The 21,572-nt window shown below is 42.9% G+C and overlaps 1 protein-coding gene across 1 annotated transcript in view; it reads right to left on the reverse strand.

The window, feature by feature from the left end:
- BCAS3 (BCAS3 microtubule associated cell migration factor) overlaps positions 1–21,572 on the reverse strand; it is a 300,122-nt gene that overhangs the window by 160,046 nt on the left and 118,504 nt on the right. The window contains 4 exon segments of the mRNA XM_039562815.1: positions 11,642–11,696; positions 11,698–11,740; positions 12,969–13,165; positions 16,237–16,337. Coding sequence (XP_039418749.1) covers positions 11,642–11,696; positions 11,698–11,740; positions 12,969–13,165; positions 16,237–16,337 — 396 coding nt within the window.

Raw genomic sequence — 21,572 nt, forward strand, 5'->3', positions numbered from 1 at the left:
ATGGGGGAAACCAAGAAGTTTGCTGAGAAAGAGGAGAAAATGGTGATCAAAGGCACTGGAGGCCCGATCAGACAAGAGGGAGAGTTTCTAGCTGGTGAGCTTTTAAGATACAAGCGACACAGTTATGACGTATTCTTGTATTACTGAACTTCAACAGGCCAAGTAATGATTATCCATTTTCCAAGGGTAGAGAAAAATGATTCTCTCTGAGACCTGCTGACTCAGGACAGCAGTAATGGGATGCAAAAGCCTGAATTTTGGTTTATTGGTTTATAGATAGCACCAGCTGGCAAGGATAGAGCCATTTAGAGCTGTTTATCAGGACATGGCCTCATGTCCCAGGCACTGACAGGGATGGGACGTGGACAGAAGCTCTGATGTGGCACTGTCACTCGTGGTGATGGCCAGGAACAGTCAGGGCTAGAATGTGCCTGAGGAATACGAGCGTTTAATTTCTTTAGGTACTCCTTGTCCTCTGAAATGGGAGAAATACCAACTCAAAGAGCGGCATCAATTCTTGCTTTTCACTTAAAGTGCTCATCAGTATGGCATAGCTAATTAATGCTTTCAATAGGTGTTAAAAATTCCTGGGCTGTAAGGCAGTAAATGCATTATGAGCAGGCAAAGGCAAGTGGCTACAGTTTAGAAGCACAAAGGTGAGATAATGGCCTTCCACATCACTGAACTGCCAACCTCATTTAGCACAAAGCCTGGCATCTGGAGATTTCAAATCATACAGCCGTTTAAAAATATATAGAATGTTAAATTAAATGACAAACACGGGACATGTCACCTTTTAGAGGCAGAAATGTAAAACCAAAGCATATGTTCTCCAACTGTATTTGCTTCAGGATCAGCAATATTTTTGTAACCTCATTAGTTTCTTGACTTGGTTTTAAACATGCAAGGATGGATATACAAATAAGTTACAGGTCCTCCACGTGATATCCTCAATTATAAGTCAATCTTTACCAGCAAAATAAATTAAGAACTGTAAGTTTAACTCTTGTGGAAGGTGAAGACAATGAGGAAAAATTTCTGCAAGTTGTTAGGGATGAAAGTCCCTCTGTATTTTGAGCTCTGAATTGAAGAGGCCTGTGCAAATACCCCAGTTTCAAGCCTACATTTACAAGCACACCCTGTGGCTCTGTGTGTGTCAAACTGCCCCTGACAAGCCCAGGGCTCAGAGGCAGGAATGGACCCAAGCTCAGGTACCCTGGACCCAGTCTGGCTGTGTGACAGAGCCCAGGCTGTGGCTGGCTTCACACAGGGTGGGTTTCAGTGTTGACACCGTATCCTGTCACCACTCCGGTGGGAGAGTGTCACAGCAGGGCAGCTCTGTGGGACGAGGGGAAGGTGACAAACCCCACTCCCCAGCACCATTTGGTACCTCTGTATGGTGCTGCTGCTCTTGAGAGCCCACCTCCATGTCCCCCTGAAAAAGGGGGGCACCCCTCACCTGCCATCCCTGTGCCAGATCCGTGTCCTCCCGTCACGCGCCGTGACCCGGAGCGGGCGTTCGCACTTCACGCCTTGCACAATCCTCACTGAAGGGTTATTAAAAGGCCATAACTAGGCCAATAAAGCTGAATTTTATTTGTTCACGCACAGCAGTGGGGGAGTGCTGCCTGCTGATGGCACTAAGCAAAACATCACACCCCCAGTCCAAAACCTTCTTCAACTCCTGCTGTAGAAGTGCATCAGTTACAAGTTTAACAGAGAGCAGGTAAGGCTGAAAAATCAGATCAGATAGAGCTGGTGCCCCACTACCTTCCCCTCCTCATCCCCTATCAGAAACAATTTTATAGCATGGGAAATATTTGATACCACCTAATGATCACCAATTAATAATCTCACTGAGCATCTTTAAGCTGTGCATCCTCCCAAGGGCCTTCTTCCATAGGGATGGATTATCTTCCTTGGCAGGCACTCTAGGACCAGCACAAACCAACTGCAACATAATTTAATTTTCTTTTTGTCAGGCAGATTCACAAAGTTGCAATCACATTTCATTGTATAGAAAGGAAAAAGCATGAGCCAAACTTTGAAATAAAATCGTGAAATAGTGAAGCACTGCTGGCATTTCAGCTTACTGGGCATCAAAGTTTAAACTTTGCTTTCAGCCTCAGTTTTCCAAACACACTGTCATTCACCATAATATGGGTTAAAAATAAGAGAAAGCAAAGATGAAATGTAAATGATTTAAATGCATGCATATGTTCTTTTGTAAAATGCATAATGCAGCTGCAAGGTTTTTCCTCATATTTTGGACACAAATCAAGGGGGAAATGGCTCACTTATGACACAGTGAATTTTTTATCTAACTTCAGGGCTAAAACGTAGCTCCCTGTAAGCATTTCACTGCATATTTGGTTGGGGTTTTTTTAGAGCTTAAATACAAACACCAAAACCAAAAGACTAACACCAGAGCACTTTCTGCTTCTCCAAATTCTTTCACAGCAACTTTCTGCTTGTTAAAAATCCACCAGCAACACAAAAACTTTGCAGATGATCTCAGGCCATTCATTACATTTGACATTCAGTCACAAGTAAAATTATTCTTGCTTTTAAAATGTATTTTAAGTGATGGGCAAACAGTAGAGCACACAGAGGTTAGCTCAGCATTCCTGCTGTAAATAATAGAGGTGAAAAGCCTAATTAATGGGAACTGCAAGGAGCTAGCAGGATTCTTACTGCAAGAGTGGCTTCTCCTGCTTTTTTGTATCAAGGCAAAATTAAGGAGGTAGCACCTTTCTGGAGTGGTATAGTCAGGATTCTTTGTAGTGTCCCAAAACTGAAAGAAGCTAAAAATGACAGAGATTGCAGCTCCTGCTCTCTGCCTGTCTCACATCAACAGCACCGAGACTTGGAGCAGAGGAAATGCAACACAAAAGGGGATGGCAGAGCCAGTTACCAAAACTCCCACCACTCCAACCCGTGCCAAAGCCTCGCAAATTCCAGGAGTTATCCCGCAGTCCAGGTGGGTTGTAGGGAGCCAGGGCCAGCTGTGCCTGGGACAAACAGCCAGGCAGGCGAGCCCCGCTCCCGAGCAGATGTGAGCCCCAGGGAAAGCAGCTGTGCCGGAGCCCCCGGGGTGCTCCACACCAGGCACAAATGGTTGCCCGCTGCTGCTGGAGGGAAGTATCAGGGAAGAAAGGCTTGGCAAGCCTGGGATTTCAGAAGAGGACAGTCTGCACCCCACTTGACCTGGGGACATGGGATTTTTGATAGGACTATTACAATCGCAGAGCTTATAAAATATATTTGGAAAGGCTTTTGTGTTGGTTTTGGGATAGGATACGAAGGCCCCAGGAATCCACTCTGAGGCCTTAAATCTGTGGCCAAACTCCAGCAAAAACCATATGTTGTTCCTATCAGCACCTTTTGCTTTCCCACTGCTCCATTTTCCAGGCCCGCACCAAGCAGAGACTCGAGGCACCAGGGCTCAGGGACCACCTCTCACCTGGAGAGAAATCCCAGGATAATGATGCCAATAATCCCAAACCTGTTTTCTGTCATTTGCTGACTGCCCTGCTTGTTTTCACCTTCACAAGGGGCTCAGCACCAGGTTTATGCACACATGGAGGGCTTGGCTTCAAGCGCTCCCTCGGAGACTCCACGTTCCTTTTGGAAGGAGGTGAGTCCCAGGTGGGCTGTTCCAAGCAGGAATAAAAGCCCCACAGCTGGAGGTTGGGACCTTGGGGACTCTCCTTGCACACAAGAGCAGCTGAGGAGGAGGATGGTGACAATCAGGGACTCCTTTCACCCTGTGCTCCCACCCCCTGCTCTCTGCAGCAGCCACTTGCTGGCACCAGCTTTGGCTTTTCGGAGCTCTCCAACCAGAGCTGGAGCAGTAACCAGCACCCAATTTAGCCTGAGTTGTAATAAAAAGTGAAAGTTAAAAGCAGTGCAAGCAGCAGATAAAGAACTATTAAAATCTGGCTGGGGTGATGCCAGGGATGGAGTCCAAGGCAGGGGAGGAGCCAGAGCTCCAAGCCAATGGGTATCCCACAGTGTTGGATAATTAAGGAAAACAAAATATTTTCCATCTGTTTCTTTACCCCTTACGTCACCGAGGCAATAAAATATATACACAAGTAAGCACCAACAGGCTGTATTTCAACTTAGATAAAAATATTTATTCCCAGCAGAGAACATCTTTACTCCAGCGAGTAGCCAGGGTGAGGAGGCTGTGATTGGAACACTCTCAAGGGCTAAACTCCACCTTAGAGTAGATGAAATGCCTAAATGGCTAATTTATCACGCCAAATAGCTCAGTTATATGTGTCACACACCTAAATCCACACTTCTGCTCACTTATCCTTATTACACCTTATAATAACAGACAATTGTTAAAACCTGCTCTTTTTGGACTAACAGTGGTGAAAATAAGTGCTTATGCTGATATTACATTGGAAATAACAGCAGGAGGAAAGACAAAAGGAAGAGTCTGCAGAGCCCTGAGGACAAGGGCTGATGTTCTGGAACACCTCCTGAAAAGAGGGGAGGACAAGCTGGAGGATCTCAAGAGGACCAGAACCAGAATCCTGATAGCTGAAACCCTTAACATCTAACACAGACTGCAGGCCAAAGTGGCAACAATAATGAGGCATATTTAGATGTTTTCCAAAGCAAACATGGGAAATGGTGAGCAAGTACTTCAAAAGATAAATCCTAATTTAGTGAAATCACTAAATAAGGATGTTTCTATTATAAGCTGGTTACAAATGAAGCTTTCCCTGAAACAAAACTGACTCCAAAATTCAAATACTCTTCTTTTAACTTGCACATCCATTTTAAGCCCATTTTAAGCAGTCCAGATTAATAGATGAGCTTAGAATATGTTACAAGCTTATAAAAATATAAAGATTTGCAAAACGATTCCTTTAAGCAGGGTAGGAAAAGAGCAGAAATGTCAATGCACACGCTGCCTGCAAATACCAGTGGTGTGTTATTTCTGTGCAATCTCTCAAAACACAAGTACAGACACTGAGGTTTCTGGATCTCTTGTAAGTTTAACAGTAGCTGGGAGCTCTTAGATCTCCAGCTATAATAAATATTGTATCCTACAGGAGCCCATCGGGAATCTCAGCTCATGTGTTGTTCCACAGAAGATTGTGGTGTCAGATATGATTAGAATCAACACTTCCCACTTATTCAGAGCTTTAAAGCTACCTACACACCACATTAACAGCTGTTAATGAAAGATAATTAAGGGGCACATAAGAATCTCGTATTAAGAAGGAGGTTTTGTTAACTAGTGCAAAATACCCAAGATAATAAGATTATTTTTTTTCCCCTAAATAAGCCCAAGGCATTTCTGTGCTTAGACCATGCTCTAGTCTACTGCTATTTTTCAGCTGACAAGAACTGAAGGTGGCTTCCCCAACTGGAAGTTAGTAGCTCACACTTAAGCAGTGAGACACTGCAGAGGCTGCATTAATGGAGCCCTGTACACACGTCAGGCAGGTTGTGTGACACGAGAACAACTGTCTGGGAGCAGCAGCACTGTGCCAGTGACCATTATCAGGGCCCCTGGGGGCCCCACTGCAACTTATCTTCCTATGTGAGGAAAAACCCCATTGCCTTGGATTTGGTTCTGATGCTGGGGACATCACAGTTCAGCTTTCAGGGAGCAGTGACATCAAGAGAGGAACTGCTGGGCCAAAAATCACACGGGGGAGATGAACAAGGAGAGCAGCACCTCCAGGAACCTCAACTGCTTAAAGTCAAATTCCACCCAGCACAACAGGCTCTAGAAATTGCTGATTTTTCACTTTCACCAGTGAAATCAGACACATGTAGCACCATTTTTTGAAGCTGATACAGACTTGTTTTGAAACACAACCATCTTAGAAGAGATCAACTGCTTCAATCACTATTAGACTGCTCAGCTGTACCAGAGGCAAACGGGGGTGAGGAGTCTCCTCTGTCCCTTGCAGGGTAAAGCTACTCCACATCACCACGTTGTGCTGTGGGGAGTGAGCTCCCATCTCTGCAACTGACTAAACCACCCACAATCATCACAGGGTGGAAAATTAAATCAGTATCTAATGATTCTGCTGCCTTTCACTCACTGCTCCCATGCTTGTCCTCTCCAGTGTACTTCTCCTGCCTCCAGAAAACACCCACCAGTGTTTCAAGACATTAATGCTACTCCATGTATCCCTGCAGCTGAGTCTTTTCCCAGTCCAGGCAATGATCCAGCAGCAAGTGCCCAGTCAGTAGTGTCAGGTCATTTTAATTTCTCCTCACATCTCCCCAGTCTATAGGGCATAGCTGTTTCTAGATGTAATCATGTACACTGCATTGGCATCTTGGAGCCTGTTGGAGTCAGTTCTGTCTTAAGGCTCTCTTCAAAAATCATCAGATAACATTTTCTCAAATTAGATTAAATAAATCAAGTTGAAAACATTCTAAGTACCAGAATTTTGCATTATGCAGCTCATGCACACACACACTTAGCAAGGCAGATGAGCTGGATGGAGAGAGCAGGAGCACATGTGAGTGTGTGCTACTGCACTGAGGAAACAAAGATACTTGAGATATCCCACATGCTGTCACTAGTCACAGAAATAATGCATAAAATGTTATGCAAATAGGTAACATAATAAGCATTTCAAATAGATATATTAACAGGATCAGCACAGAAGTTATTCCAGGAAAGAACCATAACTTAAACTCATGTAAATTTAAGCTGACAGGACACATAACTGCAAACCAAGCAGTGCTGGGTCGGTGTTTTTGTGTTACTGAACAGGTGATGCCCCCTAAGAGCAGCTTGTTCTCTGCCCATTATTAAAACCTCTCAATTGCTGTGAAGAACAGCCCAGGGGCCAAACCCCCTCCTTGCCTTCAAAGCTCAGCATTATACTCTGCAGCCCTGAGTGCAATCTCTATCTGCCACAACAAACCACCTTTATCCCATGCAGGTAATTACAGGTTCAGGTCAAGGACTGCAGCCCGGATTGATTTCATCTCTCTGCAGCCCTGGCTGGCTCCACTCAAGCAGGGCAGCTCGAGCAGCCGTGACACCGGAGCTCCTGGAATGGGAACCCAGCCCTGGCTCAGCCTGGCACTTATTGCCTGTGGCAGCAGGGACAGCCTGGGAATTCACAATGTTGGTGACTTCATCTGCCAGCTGCATTCACACATCTTTACTACCTGAATAACTGATCTCCGCTACTCCGAGGCAGCACTTTGTGGTGTACAGCGTTTGGGAATAAATATTTGATCGTGCATACAACAGAAAGGAGCTCAGATGGTTTAAGGTGTGACAGCAGAAGTGTTTATTAAATTCCAAGTGAGAGCAGTGCTGGACAGTAAAAATTCGTTCCGTGGTCCCTGCCTCACAGGTGTGGTGATGAACAATAAAAGGACAATTCCCTCCCCCACAAAACCCCAGTCAATTCTGTTCATTAAACCCTCTGCAGGCAGAGCTCTCTGTCCACGACCAGCCAGTCACACACAAAAGAAAGGGAAGTACTAAATTACAAGCTGATTTTAAGTGGGCATTGATTGAAGTAACCAGAAGAGAGCTCAGTATTGTCAGAGTTTCATACAACAGTAATAAACAATCTTCATTAAAAAATGATGTGTGCATCCCCCAGCAGCACAGCACTTTCCAGGTTTCAGTTGAGAACATTAAGGCTCCCCCCCACCCCACACACAAGCAAAGATGAAAAAAATCCTCAGGATCTTTTTCTTCTACAAAATTAATTTTATTCATTAAATAATGCCGCAGTTCACTGAAATCCTTCCCACTCAATTTCTGCATTTTTCCTAAGCAAGAAAGGAACAGATTTATGATTCCATTCTGTGATCTCCTCCCAGCAGGAAAGGAAGAGGTTGATGCAAAAAAGAGATCAGACAATTTCTCCGTCAGTGTTCTCATCCTCCACTAGCAATGCAACCAAATCATTACTTGGCTGATGGGTAAGTGTCCAAAACCCCTTTGTGTGAGGGAACAAACAAGGCTTTCCATAGCCAGACACACAGATGCAGCCACTTCTCTTAAATGAGCAGAAGTGAGTCACTGAGCACACCTGAGGGCCTGAGCCCACACCTGGGGTGAAGCTGAAGGGAAACACTTGTGTGTACACTCAATGCAGCTGTGTGGGCAAACTCACTGACCAGCAACTGCTGCAAAATCCTTTCTCTAGAGGTTTTCTAGCTCTGAAAGCTCAGGGTTGACTGTACAGATATCCCAACCTTCCTGCACCTTTAATTTCTGCATCATTCATTATTCAGAGAGTTCTACCAGGTTTAATTTTTAAGGTATGTAATATATATGATGTGTGCCATTCCTCCACAGGTTATAGAATGAAAATTCAGAGAGGTGCCTGGGTGGTTTTGGCGTGCAAAGAGCGTGACCTTCAGCTGCAGCATCTCCTGCACACAGGAGGACTCTTTAAGGTTTCTCTTTCATCTCTGGGCTCTAATAAAGTCTTAAATGGAACCTGAGTTACTAAGACTTAACCCACCGGTGTCAAAGCCAAGCCCACAGCCTGAGGACAGCCTTGGGAAGGACGGACACCTACACACAGCGAGCAGCTCCTACCTGTACAGTGGTTCTGCTGCTGCCTTATCACCAAAGGCTTCCTGCTTTACAAAGATTTAAACTCACTGTTGTCCCTTTAACATTTCCAACTGCCGATCTGGAATAGCATCTGGAATTGCAGTGCATTTAATCCTTGAGGGCATGTTCTCTCTATGATGCATATGACTAAAATGTGTGCATTGAGGGACAAATGTCCAGTAGCTTTAGGTGACTGAATCTTTGCAGATTTTTCTTGAAAAAATAAACCAAAGAAGAGTGTCTTAGGAGAATTTTGAATGGAGAGAACCATATTGAAATACACATTTGTAAAATATATCCAAGCAATCTTTACAGATTCAGCCATCCACCTTGAGAATGCCATTGCAAATTTTCATTATTGATAACAGTATGAGAGTTTTGCACTTTTTAAATGAAGACTTTTGCAAATGATCTTAGGAGATTGTCCTTAGTACACCACAGTTTTACAGATGCATGCTTAAAAAAAAGCAAACAAACTGCTTATTAAATGCAACAACAGAATTGTCACCAACGGGGGAGAAGGAAGGAAGCTACTGAGAATGGCAGAAGGATAATGGCAGATGATAAACATGTACTTGAAGTCTTTTGATAGGAAGGAGAAGTGATGAGTCGGATAAGCAGAGGCGCCACACGGGTTGCATCTCCAAGCAACAGGCAATCAAACCTCCAGATAAGCATCTTCATAGAGCTCAACAGGCTCCAATGCAGGGCCAGAGCTGAACAATCACTTCCTGGTTCAGCTCAGGCAGGAAAAATTTATGACCTACTTAAAAATCCTTCAAACCTAAAAATGCCTTTTCTAAAAGAACATCAGCCATGTAGGGCATGCCGTAGGAAGAGCAGGAAATGAGAATACTTGAAGTGGTGGACTGGAAAATCCAATGCTGTAAAAAACCCAGTGCTGTACATGAGTGGTATTTAAAACCAAACCCTTCCCATCCACAGCTGAGATTAATGGAGTTTTCTGCACATCTCAGAGGCAGGAAGAGAAGAAAATAAGCATAAAATACTCTTCTTTCCTTTGCTGGGCCTTGCTACAAGAACAGCTTGAAATCTCCAAACACAGAGTGTGTTTTTAACTTGTGTCTCCTTTACTCTGTAACAATTCACACCATCACACAATCTAGAATTTGAACCCCTAAGTTCTGCATGGGAAAGGAAAGAGGGAGGCTCAAGCAATACAAAACCTGCAAAGAGATGCTAAATCCCTGAATCAAAAATCAATTCCAACCCAACCTGTCTGGGTGAAGTAAATAAAATACTGCCATCAGCATGTCCCTAACAAAACCCACGTATTGTTTATAAGAAACTTATGAGGTGTTATAACCAAACTGAGTCACTGCTGTACAGTAAATACATTTTCAGTGTCCTAACAATGTATACAATGAATTCTGGCAATTTTAATATGGACACACATGCTAAAGGCATTACAAATGGGGCTTCATCACATTCACATGAGTCAGTTCATATTAGAGCCCCATCCACACCCCAGGAGTTGTTTAGCATGGAAGAGGCACAGTCCTGTGCGTCCATTGTTTCTGTTGTAGATGGAGTAACACAGCTTTAGGAAGTGCTACAGTCAAAGAATGGTCACATTTCAGAATTATTGCACATCCCTGTTACAGGTGAAGGCACTGCTCCTACACAGGAGGGAAAAATCTCCACCCTGGTATCTCTGTATCAGCTGATAGTGAGGCACAGCTCTGCCATTAATCACTCTGAATCTCAAGTGTCACATACACAGCCTGAGCACTCCTGTGATTCCAACTTGTAACCTTTTAGGAGCAATAAGCATAGGTGAACTAGGCCAAAAAAATAATCATAACTTATTATAACTTATATAATTACAATAATTATAAATTTATGATGCATTGATATTTTCTTCTGTATCACACAATTATTTTCAAAGTTACTTTGTCATAGAGCAAACCAAACAAAATTCCATTTCAATAACCAGCATCAGATGTTTGTCTAAGCCCAACAGGAATTAATTTAACAACTTTTAAGTATCTGAAAATTGAATTTATAAGGACAATTCTCAATAGCCAAAGTAAACATGGTTACTATTGAACTCTGTTATAAACACATACATGAAATATCCTGTAATACCCAAATAAATTCATTTGGCAAACAATGAAGTATCTTGGACTCAGCATTTATATCAAACAGCAAACAGAGTCTGAAACAGGAGCTTTTATTTTAACTCTCTTTAAACCAACCTTCAGAAACCCCCTTCTGTATGTGTGACTGTCTCTTTTTACAGTTTAACCTCAATCCAATCAGGAGTCTCCAGGGATTTTCAAATCGCTAAAGATTAAAATCCTCTCGACTGTTTGACTAATGCTGTGTGTTTAATAATTCTACTTGTGAGAGATTTTATTTGACAAAATCCTGCTGTGTGGACCCTCAGACGCTGTACAGCTGCACTGGAACATAAAGCTCTGCTGCCCTTGTTTCTTTAGACAGGCTATTCCCCAGCACTGAGGGGAAAAGAGAACTTTATAGTAAATCTATTACTCTGTTGATATTAACACAACCACTGTGGTATTAAATCTACACACTCTTCTCAGAGCAGAGCAGTGAAAATGTGCCTGTTACACAAACATTAGATAAACTCTCCTGTTGTCCTGACTGTTCACAGAAATCAATTACATTTATGATTACATTTCAATGAAAGCTACTTTATAAATGAGATGGAACTGTAATATTCTATGCTTTAGGCATTCATTAATAAAAGCATTTCAGTGTTAGTATTTGTCAATGTTCTGCTTTTTAGTTTAGGCAGTTTGTAGCATTCTATAGCTCATGTTAAACTTTACATAAATAGTGTGTCCAGATCTTACCACAACGCTGTGACTTCACATTTGAGTGGTAAGAGGGGGGGAGGGGGGGAAATCATCATTATGGTAGGATTGAGTATTTGCATAAGACAGCACTTACCCCATGGTGCAGCTGAAAACCAGGACAACCTTTATGGCAATGATTAGCAAACATGTTACCAGCCAAAACAAAAGCCCAGACTGATGGACACAAATGTGAAACAGCAAAGGAAGGTGCTCCTACCTGAAGTAGCATCGATGACTGTGGAGACTCCCCTGCGGTCGGCGGCGGGCCGCCGGTGACCCCGGCATACTGACGGGCTCCGAGCGCACCGGCTGGATCCTGGCAACGAGACACAGTCAGCACCTGGCCACCTCAGCAGGGCCCAATCCCAGCCCAACCTGAATCTGCTGAGACAAGCAGCAGTTTAATTGGGAAATGGCTTGAAAGCTGTTGAAAACTTCCCTCACTTGGTGCAGCTGAGATGGGGATAATCCACCCAGAGACTTACACAAAGTGGGTATTCCCAAAGGATGGCTCAGATGGGAGCTCTCAGGGAGCCTGACAGGAACAACCTCACCCTACTCAAACTGGTTAAAAAGCCTCTATGACCCTCCTCAACACCAGCCTTTTAATTTGTAATTGTTGATTCCTTTTGTAACATAGATCTGTTTTATTTCTTTTTATTTCTACTTTCTTTCTGCACACGTATACACATATATAGTAAAAAAATCAAATATTTGACAGCTATATCCTTACTCGTGGCAGCAATTACACACAAGGAGAAATCACACATTTCAAACCCATGGACTTCCAGTCCAAGGACAATCTGTCCACTTTTAATGGGATTAGTCATATTATCCATCTCTCTTGCTTTACTCCTAAGAGTTTCAGACACAGTCCCAAACAATCCAAGTCCCTACCACAGAACTTTGGACTTCAAATCACATGCAGAGTCAGGAGCATGGAAACTTGTTAAATCCGGAGTTACTGGGCAGGAGACAAACACTTGGAGCATAAATCTCTTCTACAAATCACCAGTAAATATAAACCCACTCCTTCCTTTCCTTCCTTAGGCCCACCCCCTGCCCCCAATTCCAAATCAGCCAATGTCCAAAACCAGATGAATTAAATACATTAAAAAGAAGTACAAGGAAGGAAGAAAAGGAATGGGAAAAGAAAAAAAACAGGGAGGAGGAAAATATTCCAGAAGTTCACTTACTGTTCCAACACACTGACCGCTGTCTAAATTGATGGCATAAAGCTCCCACTCACGTCTGAGAAAATGAATTTATTAAGCAATGCAGAAACTGTGAAAAGCAAGAGGACACTGAGCAAGGCCACCAGACTTTGTTCTGTCTTTCCCTGTCGCGTGCCCAAGAAGGGGCAGCAAAAGGAATCTGAGCTGCTTGGCCTGGATGGATTTTTCTCGTTGGTGCGTCACACGCTCTTCCAAGACTTTCCTCTGGACAAGCCTGATGAAAACTGTGACACATCCCACACATGTGGCAGGAGGCAAGTTCTGCACACAACAAATGTGAGATAGCTGGGAAATGGGTTTTGTTTTTACCTGAGGCTGTTGAGATCAAGATCATCTGTGTCGAAGTCCAGGAGAGGCTGCGGGGTGTCGCTGGGCCCGTGCGACTGCAGCACGGAGGAGCTGGAGGAGATGACGGTGGTTTGGCCTGAGGGGTGGATGGTTTTGAACTGGAACTGAGGGCCCATCCACAGGCGTCGATGAGGCCCAGTGTGAGTCACGATTTCCACCTGTGGGAAGGGGATATCGGAAATGATGAATGCAAAGCTGCAACTTCATATAATGAATGGCTCCTTCAGGACACTGGGCTCCTGGAATACTGCTGCTCCCAAGTGAAAAGAGTGTTCTGAGCCAGGGTGTTTGGAGGAATGTTTAACAAGGGAAAATTCGGGATGTCTTTGCTAGGGAATGGATACTTTAGCCAAAGCCAAGAGCTTCTTGCAGAGACTTGAAAGCTTGTGAACCACCAGTCTCAGGACACTGAACCCCAGTTCTTAAATTGTTCTGAAGATCAACGCTTCATCCTGGCCACCACTTGACCTGATCCTGTTGTTTCCTCCCCTTGCCAGGATGAAATGCACCCCAAAACTCAAAGGCTATGGCCAACAGGGAACACATTTCTGCCTGAGTCTGCATGGAACAGAGAGGAACCAAGAGCCCACATCCCCCAGACATCCTCCATCCTGAGCAGGGTGAGGGATGCGCTTCCAGAGAGCTCGTTCCTGCTTTGTTACAGCTGCTTTGTGAAAGTTCACACCTTAAACTGTTTCCCATGCATACAGTGAGAACTGGATTTCAAATCACAGCTCCTAATTCCTGTTGGCAAATGTGAGGAGAGGGCTGGCACAGAGCATCTTGTGAGAAGCACAAGATCCATAACCAAGAGTGATGGGGAGAGCGCTGGGATGAGCCCAGGTCACGCTCAGCAGAGGAACACAACCGTGGATGTGCCACACACAGGGTCCACACAAATACACCAATTTAACCAAAATTCTGACAATTCAATGGAAGTAGGCTGTTTGTGCTCAGGAAAATTGGGCCTTGTAAATAAAAGGGTAAACAAAGCATAGAACTTCTGCAATCAGAGAATAGAATCATTAAGGCTGGAAAGACCGTGCAAGACAATACTAAAAATCAAAAAGAGCTTTTAAAAATCAGAAAAAAGAAACACAGAATAAAAAGATTAAGCTCTGGTGAACTCATACTTTTAAAATAGAAAATAGACTATTGAATTCCTATCAATTTCTGCTAAAACAACAATCAGCTTCACAGCAGAAATGCAATTTAGCAAGGGAATTCATGAAAACAGATTTTTGTGTAGGTATATAGATGTATACTAGTAGTGATTCTCCATCTTTAAGAAGCAATTTGAAACCCTGGATGATGTCAGTTCTCTGCTAATGTCAGACAACAACCACAGCCTACACAGCTCTATTTCCATCTTTGCATTTAGCTCAGCCTAACTCAGCTTGGCTGCAGCCGTTTCTGAGGCAAGTAGCTTTTATGTAGCAGTGTAAATTAGGCCACAGATAAAGTAATCTGTGTATTTTAAGCTTGAAACCATCAGTGTCACAGAGCCGAGAGGTAAACAGATGCCTCTGCAATTTTACTGAGGCTACGGCCAGATGTTCCTATTCACTCTCCTGTCGTGTGCAGGACAAACATATTGTATCTACTTCCCACTGACAGCACACATTACCCACTGTTCTAATTGAAAAGTTGAAGTGAAGGGTGGTGTTTTTTCACTGCTTGCTGTTACTGTTGATAACAACACTTTAATTTTGAAAAACATCCATGCACTTTAGGCTTAATCTGAAGTGGCTTGCTCAGAGAACGCCAGCATTACCGTGCTCCAAGGGCTATCATCACTCCTGCTCTCAGCAAGAATTAAACATTCCAGGAGCATTCTCGGAGTTATCTGTGTTCTGTGACATCACCTGCGATGGTTTTTTTCCCCTTTATAAATATATTTGCTCTTCTAGAGGGATGGATGTGGTGAAGTTCAAGCAGTCCAAGTTCTGTTGACATCTTACATCTTCAAGAATTGTTAATAAACAAGCACCCATAAGGTGGGTTTACTATAATCTCTTTTTCCTGAGGTTTCACCAGAACAGTAAAACATGCAAGTACCTCCAAACAGTGCTGGAGAGGTGGAAAACTACAGGTAAAATCTGGTCCCAAAGAGTTCAGAGATAAAATTCCGGTTGACTACCCTGACTGAGAAGTTTCATCATCTTTGTGCTCTGAGAAATCAGACACAGCCCAAATAAATGAGATACCTCAATGTGCAGCCACATCTGGAACCTCAGACAGGTAAGTAAATTCACATGACTGGATTCCCCAGTGAATGCTCCTCCTGGACAGGTCCATGTGGAAACCTAACCTCTCATTTTAGGAAAAAGCTCTGTATGATTTATTCACCAGTGGGAGAAGCAAATCCCAGCCATAAATATTTCATATTTATGCCATACACCCCAGCAACACATTTAATGCATCACTCCCATAACAACATTGTTCTTAAACCAGAGGAAACCCACCTAATTTGTCAGGGTGAATTCCATGGATCAGGTACCTTGTAATTGCTTTGGCAAATCCAGAGCATTTGTAAATTTTATTTATTTATTTAACTCTAACCTTTCATTTCTAACAGGAACTAATTCTCAGTGTATTATTCATGACCTACACTCTTACACTGAAGTTCTGTTTTGAGCCAAATGGTCAAGTATTTACTGAGTTCTTACAGAGAAGCTTCATTGACTGAGACAGAGCAAGACTGGATAAAAAGACAAAGATTTGACCTCATGTAAAAGTCCTCCACCAAGCAGGACAGTTCTAAAGCCATATAGTATTTATATCTGGCCATAAGGCAAAGCAATTATCAGCTGGAAATGGTAACCAGGGAAGGAAGGAAGTCAACCAGCTACTGTCCCATGTTTATGTTCAGATGCAGGGAGTCACAGGCCACCACTCAAAAGACACCATCATCCTGCCAACTTCCTTCATCCCTGCCCAAAAAGGACCATACCAGGAGAAAAAGGAAGACAGGTAACTTGCTGTTGCCAGCTGAAATCTCCCACTTGGTGCTGAGCTTCCCAGGGATGGGATTGAGTCAGGAATGATGGGGCTTCATCTGCTTTGACACCAGCAGATTCACACCCCACTCAGGAGTGGAGTCAGTTTCACACACAGCAATACCCAGGCTATTGGATGTTTACTTCCCACTCGGAGGAAAAGTTGTGAATTTTACTCCCAGTGGCTCCCATTCCTCTTTTCCTGAGCTGGAACCCCCCCCAAGGCATACCTGTGACAGCCACTCCTCATCCTCCTGCCCGCTGTGGTCGGAGGCCAAGCTGTCGTAGGACTCGTGCCGGGTGATGGGTCCAGGGCTCCCTGGTGGCACCACTGAAAAAAACCCCAGAAAATTAAAAATCAGATTTACTGTTAAATGCTTTATTTTAAAAAAACCAACAGCTTTTAAAATAAGTTAATGGCACAGCAGTGTATATGTTTTCCTAAATCTGTGGCAATAGATTTTCTGGAAGCACAGAAAGAGCTCAAATATTGACATTAGAAGGTTGAAAAGATTCCTGCTCTTTGACTTGGATGTATCCATACAGCCACCAGGGTAACCCATTGGCTCTTCTTCTTTTAACCTGAAGTTCTTAAAATACTGAAATATTTTTATATTCCTGCAAAATTTTTAAAAACTCTGTTATTGTAGGGTTGACCTTTATATGTCAAGCTTCCAACCACTACAGATTTTTACAGCCATGTAATAAACCCCCAATAATTGGAGTTTTAATGGCAAAGCAGACACAATGGTAGCCATAAACACAGAATGGCGCCTCTGTAACGTAACTAGCTTTGCATAAATCCATACACTCCATGGAATAAAGGGATTTCCATCCAGTTTTGTGTATGTCAGTACCTGAAGCTACAGAGCCATTTCTCATACCTCTGGATCACAGTGTCCATATTCTCAAACCTGTACTCTCAAATTCAGCTCAGGACCCAACTTATTCCAGAATTATTCAAAGTGCCAGATAAATTAGAACATATTCTTAAAAAGGAAGCTCAGGTTGGATATTAGGAAAAATTTCTTCACTGAAAAAGAATGGTAAAGCATTGGAACGGGCTGCCCAGGGAAGCGGTGGAGTTACCATCCCTGGAGGTGTTCAAACAACTCCTGCCTGTTTCAGAGAGCACAGCTGATCAATTGCAGACTTTCCTGTTATTGAACTCCCTAACAAACTTCATGGCTCCAGCAGATGGTTTTGCTTTCAAACCAACGGGAACTTTATGGACTGTTCTGAATTTTTTTTGTTCTTTCTATCCCAGGGGCAACTACCAGAGCTGTCAAGATTAGGGAAGCTGCAAAAACACAGCCCAGGGAGCAGCATCCCCCCTGCTTGGTCACTGTATTTCTCCCTTGTGGAATACTTTTACATTTTACTGGAGATTCAAGATGGCTTTACAGTGAGAAAGAAATTTGAAAAAACAACTAAAAAGCTGAACAAATGATTAGTTTTGGTGCTACACTGAAAGCCTTTCCCTGAGGAATCAAAGCCTTGCCCAGGTCTTGCATTTCCGCGCAGCTTCCGAGCGCAGCATTAACTCTTTCCACCCAGAAGTGATGAAATGCTGAATTCCATGGAAAAGCTCAGCCTGAGAGTTCACCAGCAGGGCAACAGTGATAAAGCCTCAGCTGAGGTCAGCCCTCAGTCATTTATTTGGCTGTTTAATAAACCAGCATTTCTGTGCCACACCTATCACAAAAGCAGCGTTTAGAGGGGCTGGCTGGGATACGGGGATCTGTAATGCCAGTCCCAGCTCACCACTGGCCCTACTCCCACCCTTCCCAGTGGGAATGTGCAGTGTGCTGGGAGAAGTGACCTTATAAGACAAGAGATCCTTGCTGGAGATCTGCCATCGCTGTGCTGCTTGTTACACACATATTTATGGTCATATTTTTCCAAGTTAAAAATGCCCTTGATGTTATAGGAACAAACACGGTGTAAAAATGCAAAGCCCCTTTTTCCTCCATTTCTGGGTCACACACCTCTCACATCGGTATCAAGTTCCAAGACAAGATTAATTTAAGCCTGCAAGGACATTTCCAGGAATTTGAGCTCAGGAGTAATCTTTTATCTTCCAGCTTAATTCTTTGAAAATCTGAACTCACACTGAAAATTACAACAGACTCTCATCCATCAGCGAGGTTATTCTGATGCTCCAACACAGAGTATTTTCAGCTTCTGAGGAATTTCCCAACCATGCAGGATAACAAATAATAAAATTCCAACTCTTGCAAAGCTTTGTAGCAAGTAGTGGTTTTGACTGGTTCTCCTGTAATTTCTCTTTCATTGGGAAAAGTCACAAATGGAGCAGACAGAGCAGGAGCAAGAAAGCCTTGGCTGCACAGAGATATTTTACTGCAATTGCAGGTGGTTTGTACCTTTAATAAGGTAAAATAATCAATTCAATGCTTTGTGTCTGAGCTATGCCAACTTTGACTTTTTCTGTTCTTACACCAACATCTGGAACAAACACATCAAATACCAGACTGCAACTGAGTTTGTTTAATCTAGAAATACACAAACATGAAGTGAAAAAGTACAAAGAAAAGAGCGTTTACTAAAAATCTAAGGTGAGAATTAAAACATACAACTTCTGTCTGTGCAGTATGACAGGACATGAGTTTCTGCAGTCTGCTTATCAAGGCATTATTACAAATCCAAAAATAAGCATTCAAGGACACTTCTGAAAAACTGGACTGACACCTATTGCAAAAATCAGAGTTTTGCCATCAATATTTAGCAAGGGGCAAAAAGCATCTTTGAGCTGCTCAAAAGTAATAATGGCACCTTTACTCTCTGTCCTCCTTCCAGTGAAAAGCTTACAGCCTCCCTTCTCTGCACTTACAGGACTGATGTTACCACTATACTGAAGAAAGATTATCTCTGAAAAAAACCCCATTACAAATGAAGTTATTTGTGTGATAATTGTTAGTGCCAGGAAAACTGCACAGGAGGGACTGTGGAGACACAAGTTTCAACACAAGCCAAAGCAAAGGCTGAAATACAGCAGAGCTGGTATCTCTCTGGAATTCCAGGACCTGACTCACACAGTGCCATGAATAAGTATGAAAAAAACCCTCATTGTTTAGAAACTTCTCCATGATATTTACTGACAAGTAAAGAAAACAAACAGTTCGTATTAATCTCAAATGATTTGCATAGACATTCCTGCCACACGACCAAGGCCTAGATAAATACACATTGGAGGAATATTGGAATTAACACGCACTGGGTTTGTTCATGGATGGGCTAATTATACAATAAATACCTAAAGCTAAGACAAATCTTCCTTCAAAGATTATAAATTGTCATCTTTCAGCAGCATAAAAGTGTTGGAACAAAGAACTACTACAGCTCAACTGTAGTGTGTGCACTTATGGCTTTAATTTGGGAACAATAAATCATTAGTTTTACTTAGTTTTGTGTACTTCTTGAACCAAAAGGTTTTAATTTTCTCATTTATAGAAATAAGCTTTGCACAATTCAGTTTAATTGAGAGTTATATATGAAATTCCCAATGTGCTCTTCTCTAAGGGCTGGATGTTTGTCCAAATTAAGAGCAAACAAAGGCATCTGAGCACTACAAAGCCTGTTTGTTTGGTGCTGCCTGCCGTGCACATGCCTGCAGACACCCAGAGAGCTTGCCTTTTCCATTTCCATAATTATAATTTAATATAATTAACATTCATAATGTCAAATAAGTTTCTAAAATGCAGTGGAAACAGGACAATGTACTCTTGACTAACCCATTCAGTCTCTAGTCATGTCTGTGGTGAACAGGTACACAGGATAAAAATGACATATCCCTTGTTTTCATAAAAATCCCACCCTAACACCTGATTTTGAAGCTTTTTCTCTGGTTCCTCAGTTACATCTAGGTGGTCTAGAGACCTGAGGTAATCACATGCTTGTCAACAAACTTCAGGGCTCCTTGTGCTGGAATTCAGCTCCACAATTTGAATGATTTCCTTCACGCATTTGTTCCATGGCATTACCAACAGACTGTGATGGTTCTGGTTTAGGTCTGCATGCAGACACAGTCAATTCACCACACTCACCTTTCTTCCCTGTTAGAGATGAGATTTCACCTCTGTCAGGGGTTGGTATTGGTGTCCCACAGCTGTGCAGGTCACATCCAACACGTGCTTCGTGGGTTTGTGTCAGAGCTGGTGCTCTATGCCTCTGGCTCTACCTCTGCTCAAGTGTGACAACAAAGCGAAGGCCAGGTTTTCATTTTGGGCAGAACACTCACAGCCATGTTAACAATAAACTGTCTGTAGGCTGGAGATATGCTCAATGTAATTTTTCTTGTGGCTGCATGTTACTGAATAAAGTTCTGGTTTTAATGCAGTTTTCAGCTTGTAAACTGCTACAGGAGCATGGCACGCAAATTAAAATATCCTCTTTTACCCAGAACTACTCCTTGCTATTTTTTTTCCTGTTAGGACTTTCTGAGATTCTTACATGCAGAAAAATAATAAAATTGAGCTTAAAAAAGCACTATAAATCAGGAGTTTAGCCAGACTGACAGTTATTTCACACCACCAATTGATTAGAGCTGGATTCATTCATTATTTGTGTATTGCCCACAGTTTATTAGGTGCTTTATGGACCATCCACTCTCTGTATCAGCACTTTAATAAAGGTATAGGTAGGTCTGCAATCAGGAGCTGAATTCTTCTTAGTGTTTTTTTTTTTTTTTTTTTGATGACTGCTTTACTTGCTCATTACTCACACTGGTCTGATAGTCAACAGCTTGGATTTTTTTTCCCCAAAAAGGTGCTGCTGAGGTGTTTAGACCTCACCATTACTCCTGCAAGACTGGTACACATACCCTGTGCTTAACTGCAGCTTCCATTTCCAAAGTTCCCTTAGGAAGCCAGTCAAGTACGACGCGCTTTTAAAGCTGGGCAGAGCTAGAACCTGGTATTATTCCCAGTATGGAGCACCTTAAAGCTGCTCAACACTCAGACTGTGAGCAGACAATCAGTTCTGCACCAAAACAGAACAAATATATTCTTTTCTGAGTTAAAGAATAATTTCAACTGCACGAACCCACAGTGAAATCCATCTGACGGCCATCTTTAAAGAATTATGGAAGAGGTAACTATTTCTATAATTCACCGACTTCAAAAGTATGTTTGACATTATTGTCGGGAAAATTATGTTAACCATGGATTACTGTTACAATCAAAGTATGTAGTGAGAAGTCAAGAGGCTTAGTAGTAAATTTTCAAAGCGGTGCGTGGGGATTTACCCGTTTGACTCCCATTAACGGCAATGGGCGGCGCGCGGCAAAATCCCCGTACGCTGCTTTGAAAACTGACCCCTGCGTGCTCACGGACCCCGCTCTAAGGACTTCCAGATGACCATGGAAGAGGAGGAAAGAACCATTTCAGCATGTGCCCTTGTTCATTACTGTTGTTTGTACACATCTGAAAGCATTTGAGTTGCTGTGCCAGCGCTGTTTCCAGCGGTCGGTTTATAAAACACGTATTAGGGCGGGCGAGCTGCGGGTAACCTGACGAAGCCATGCACAGGCCCAGGTGTGTCTCTGCAT

This window comes from Corvus cornix, chromosome 19, assembly GCF_000738735.6.
Source record: "Corvus cornix cornix isolate S_Up_H32 chromosome 19, ASM73873v5, whole genome shotgun sequence".
Lineage (NCBI taxonomy): Eukaryota > Metazoa > Chordata > Aves > Passeriformes > Corvidae > Corvus > Corvus cornix.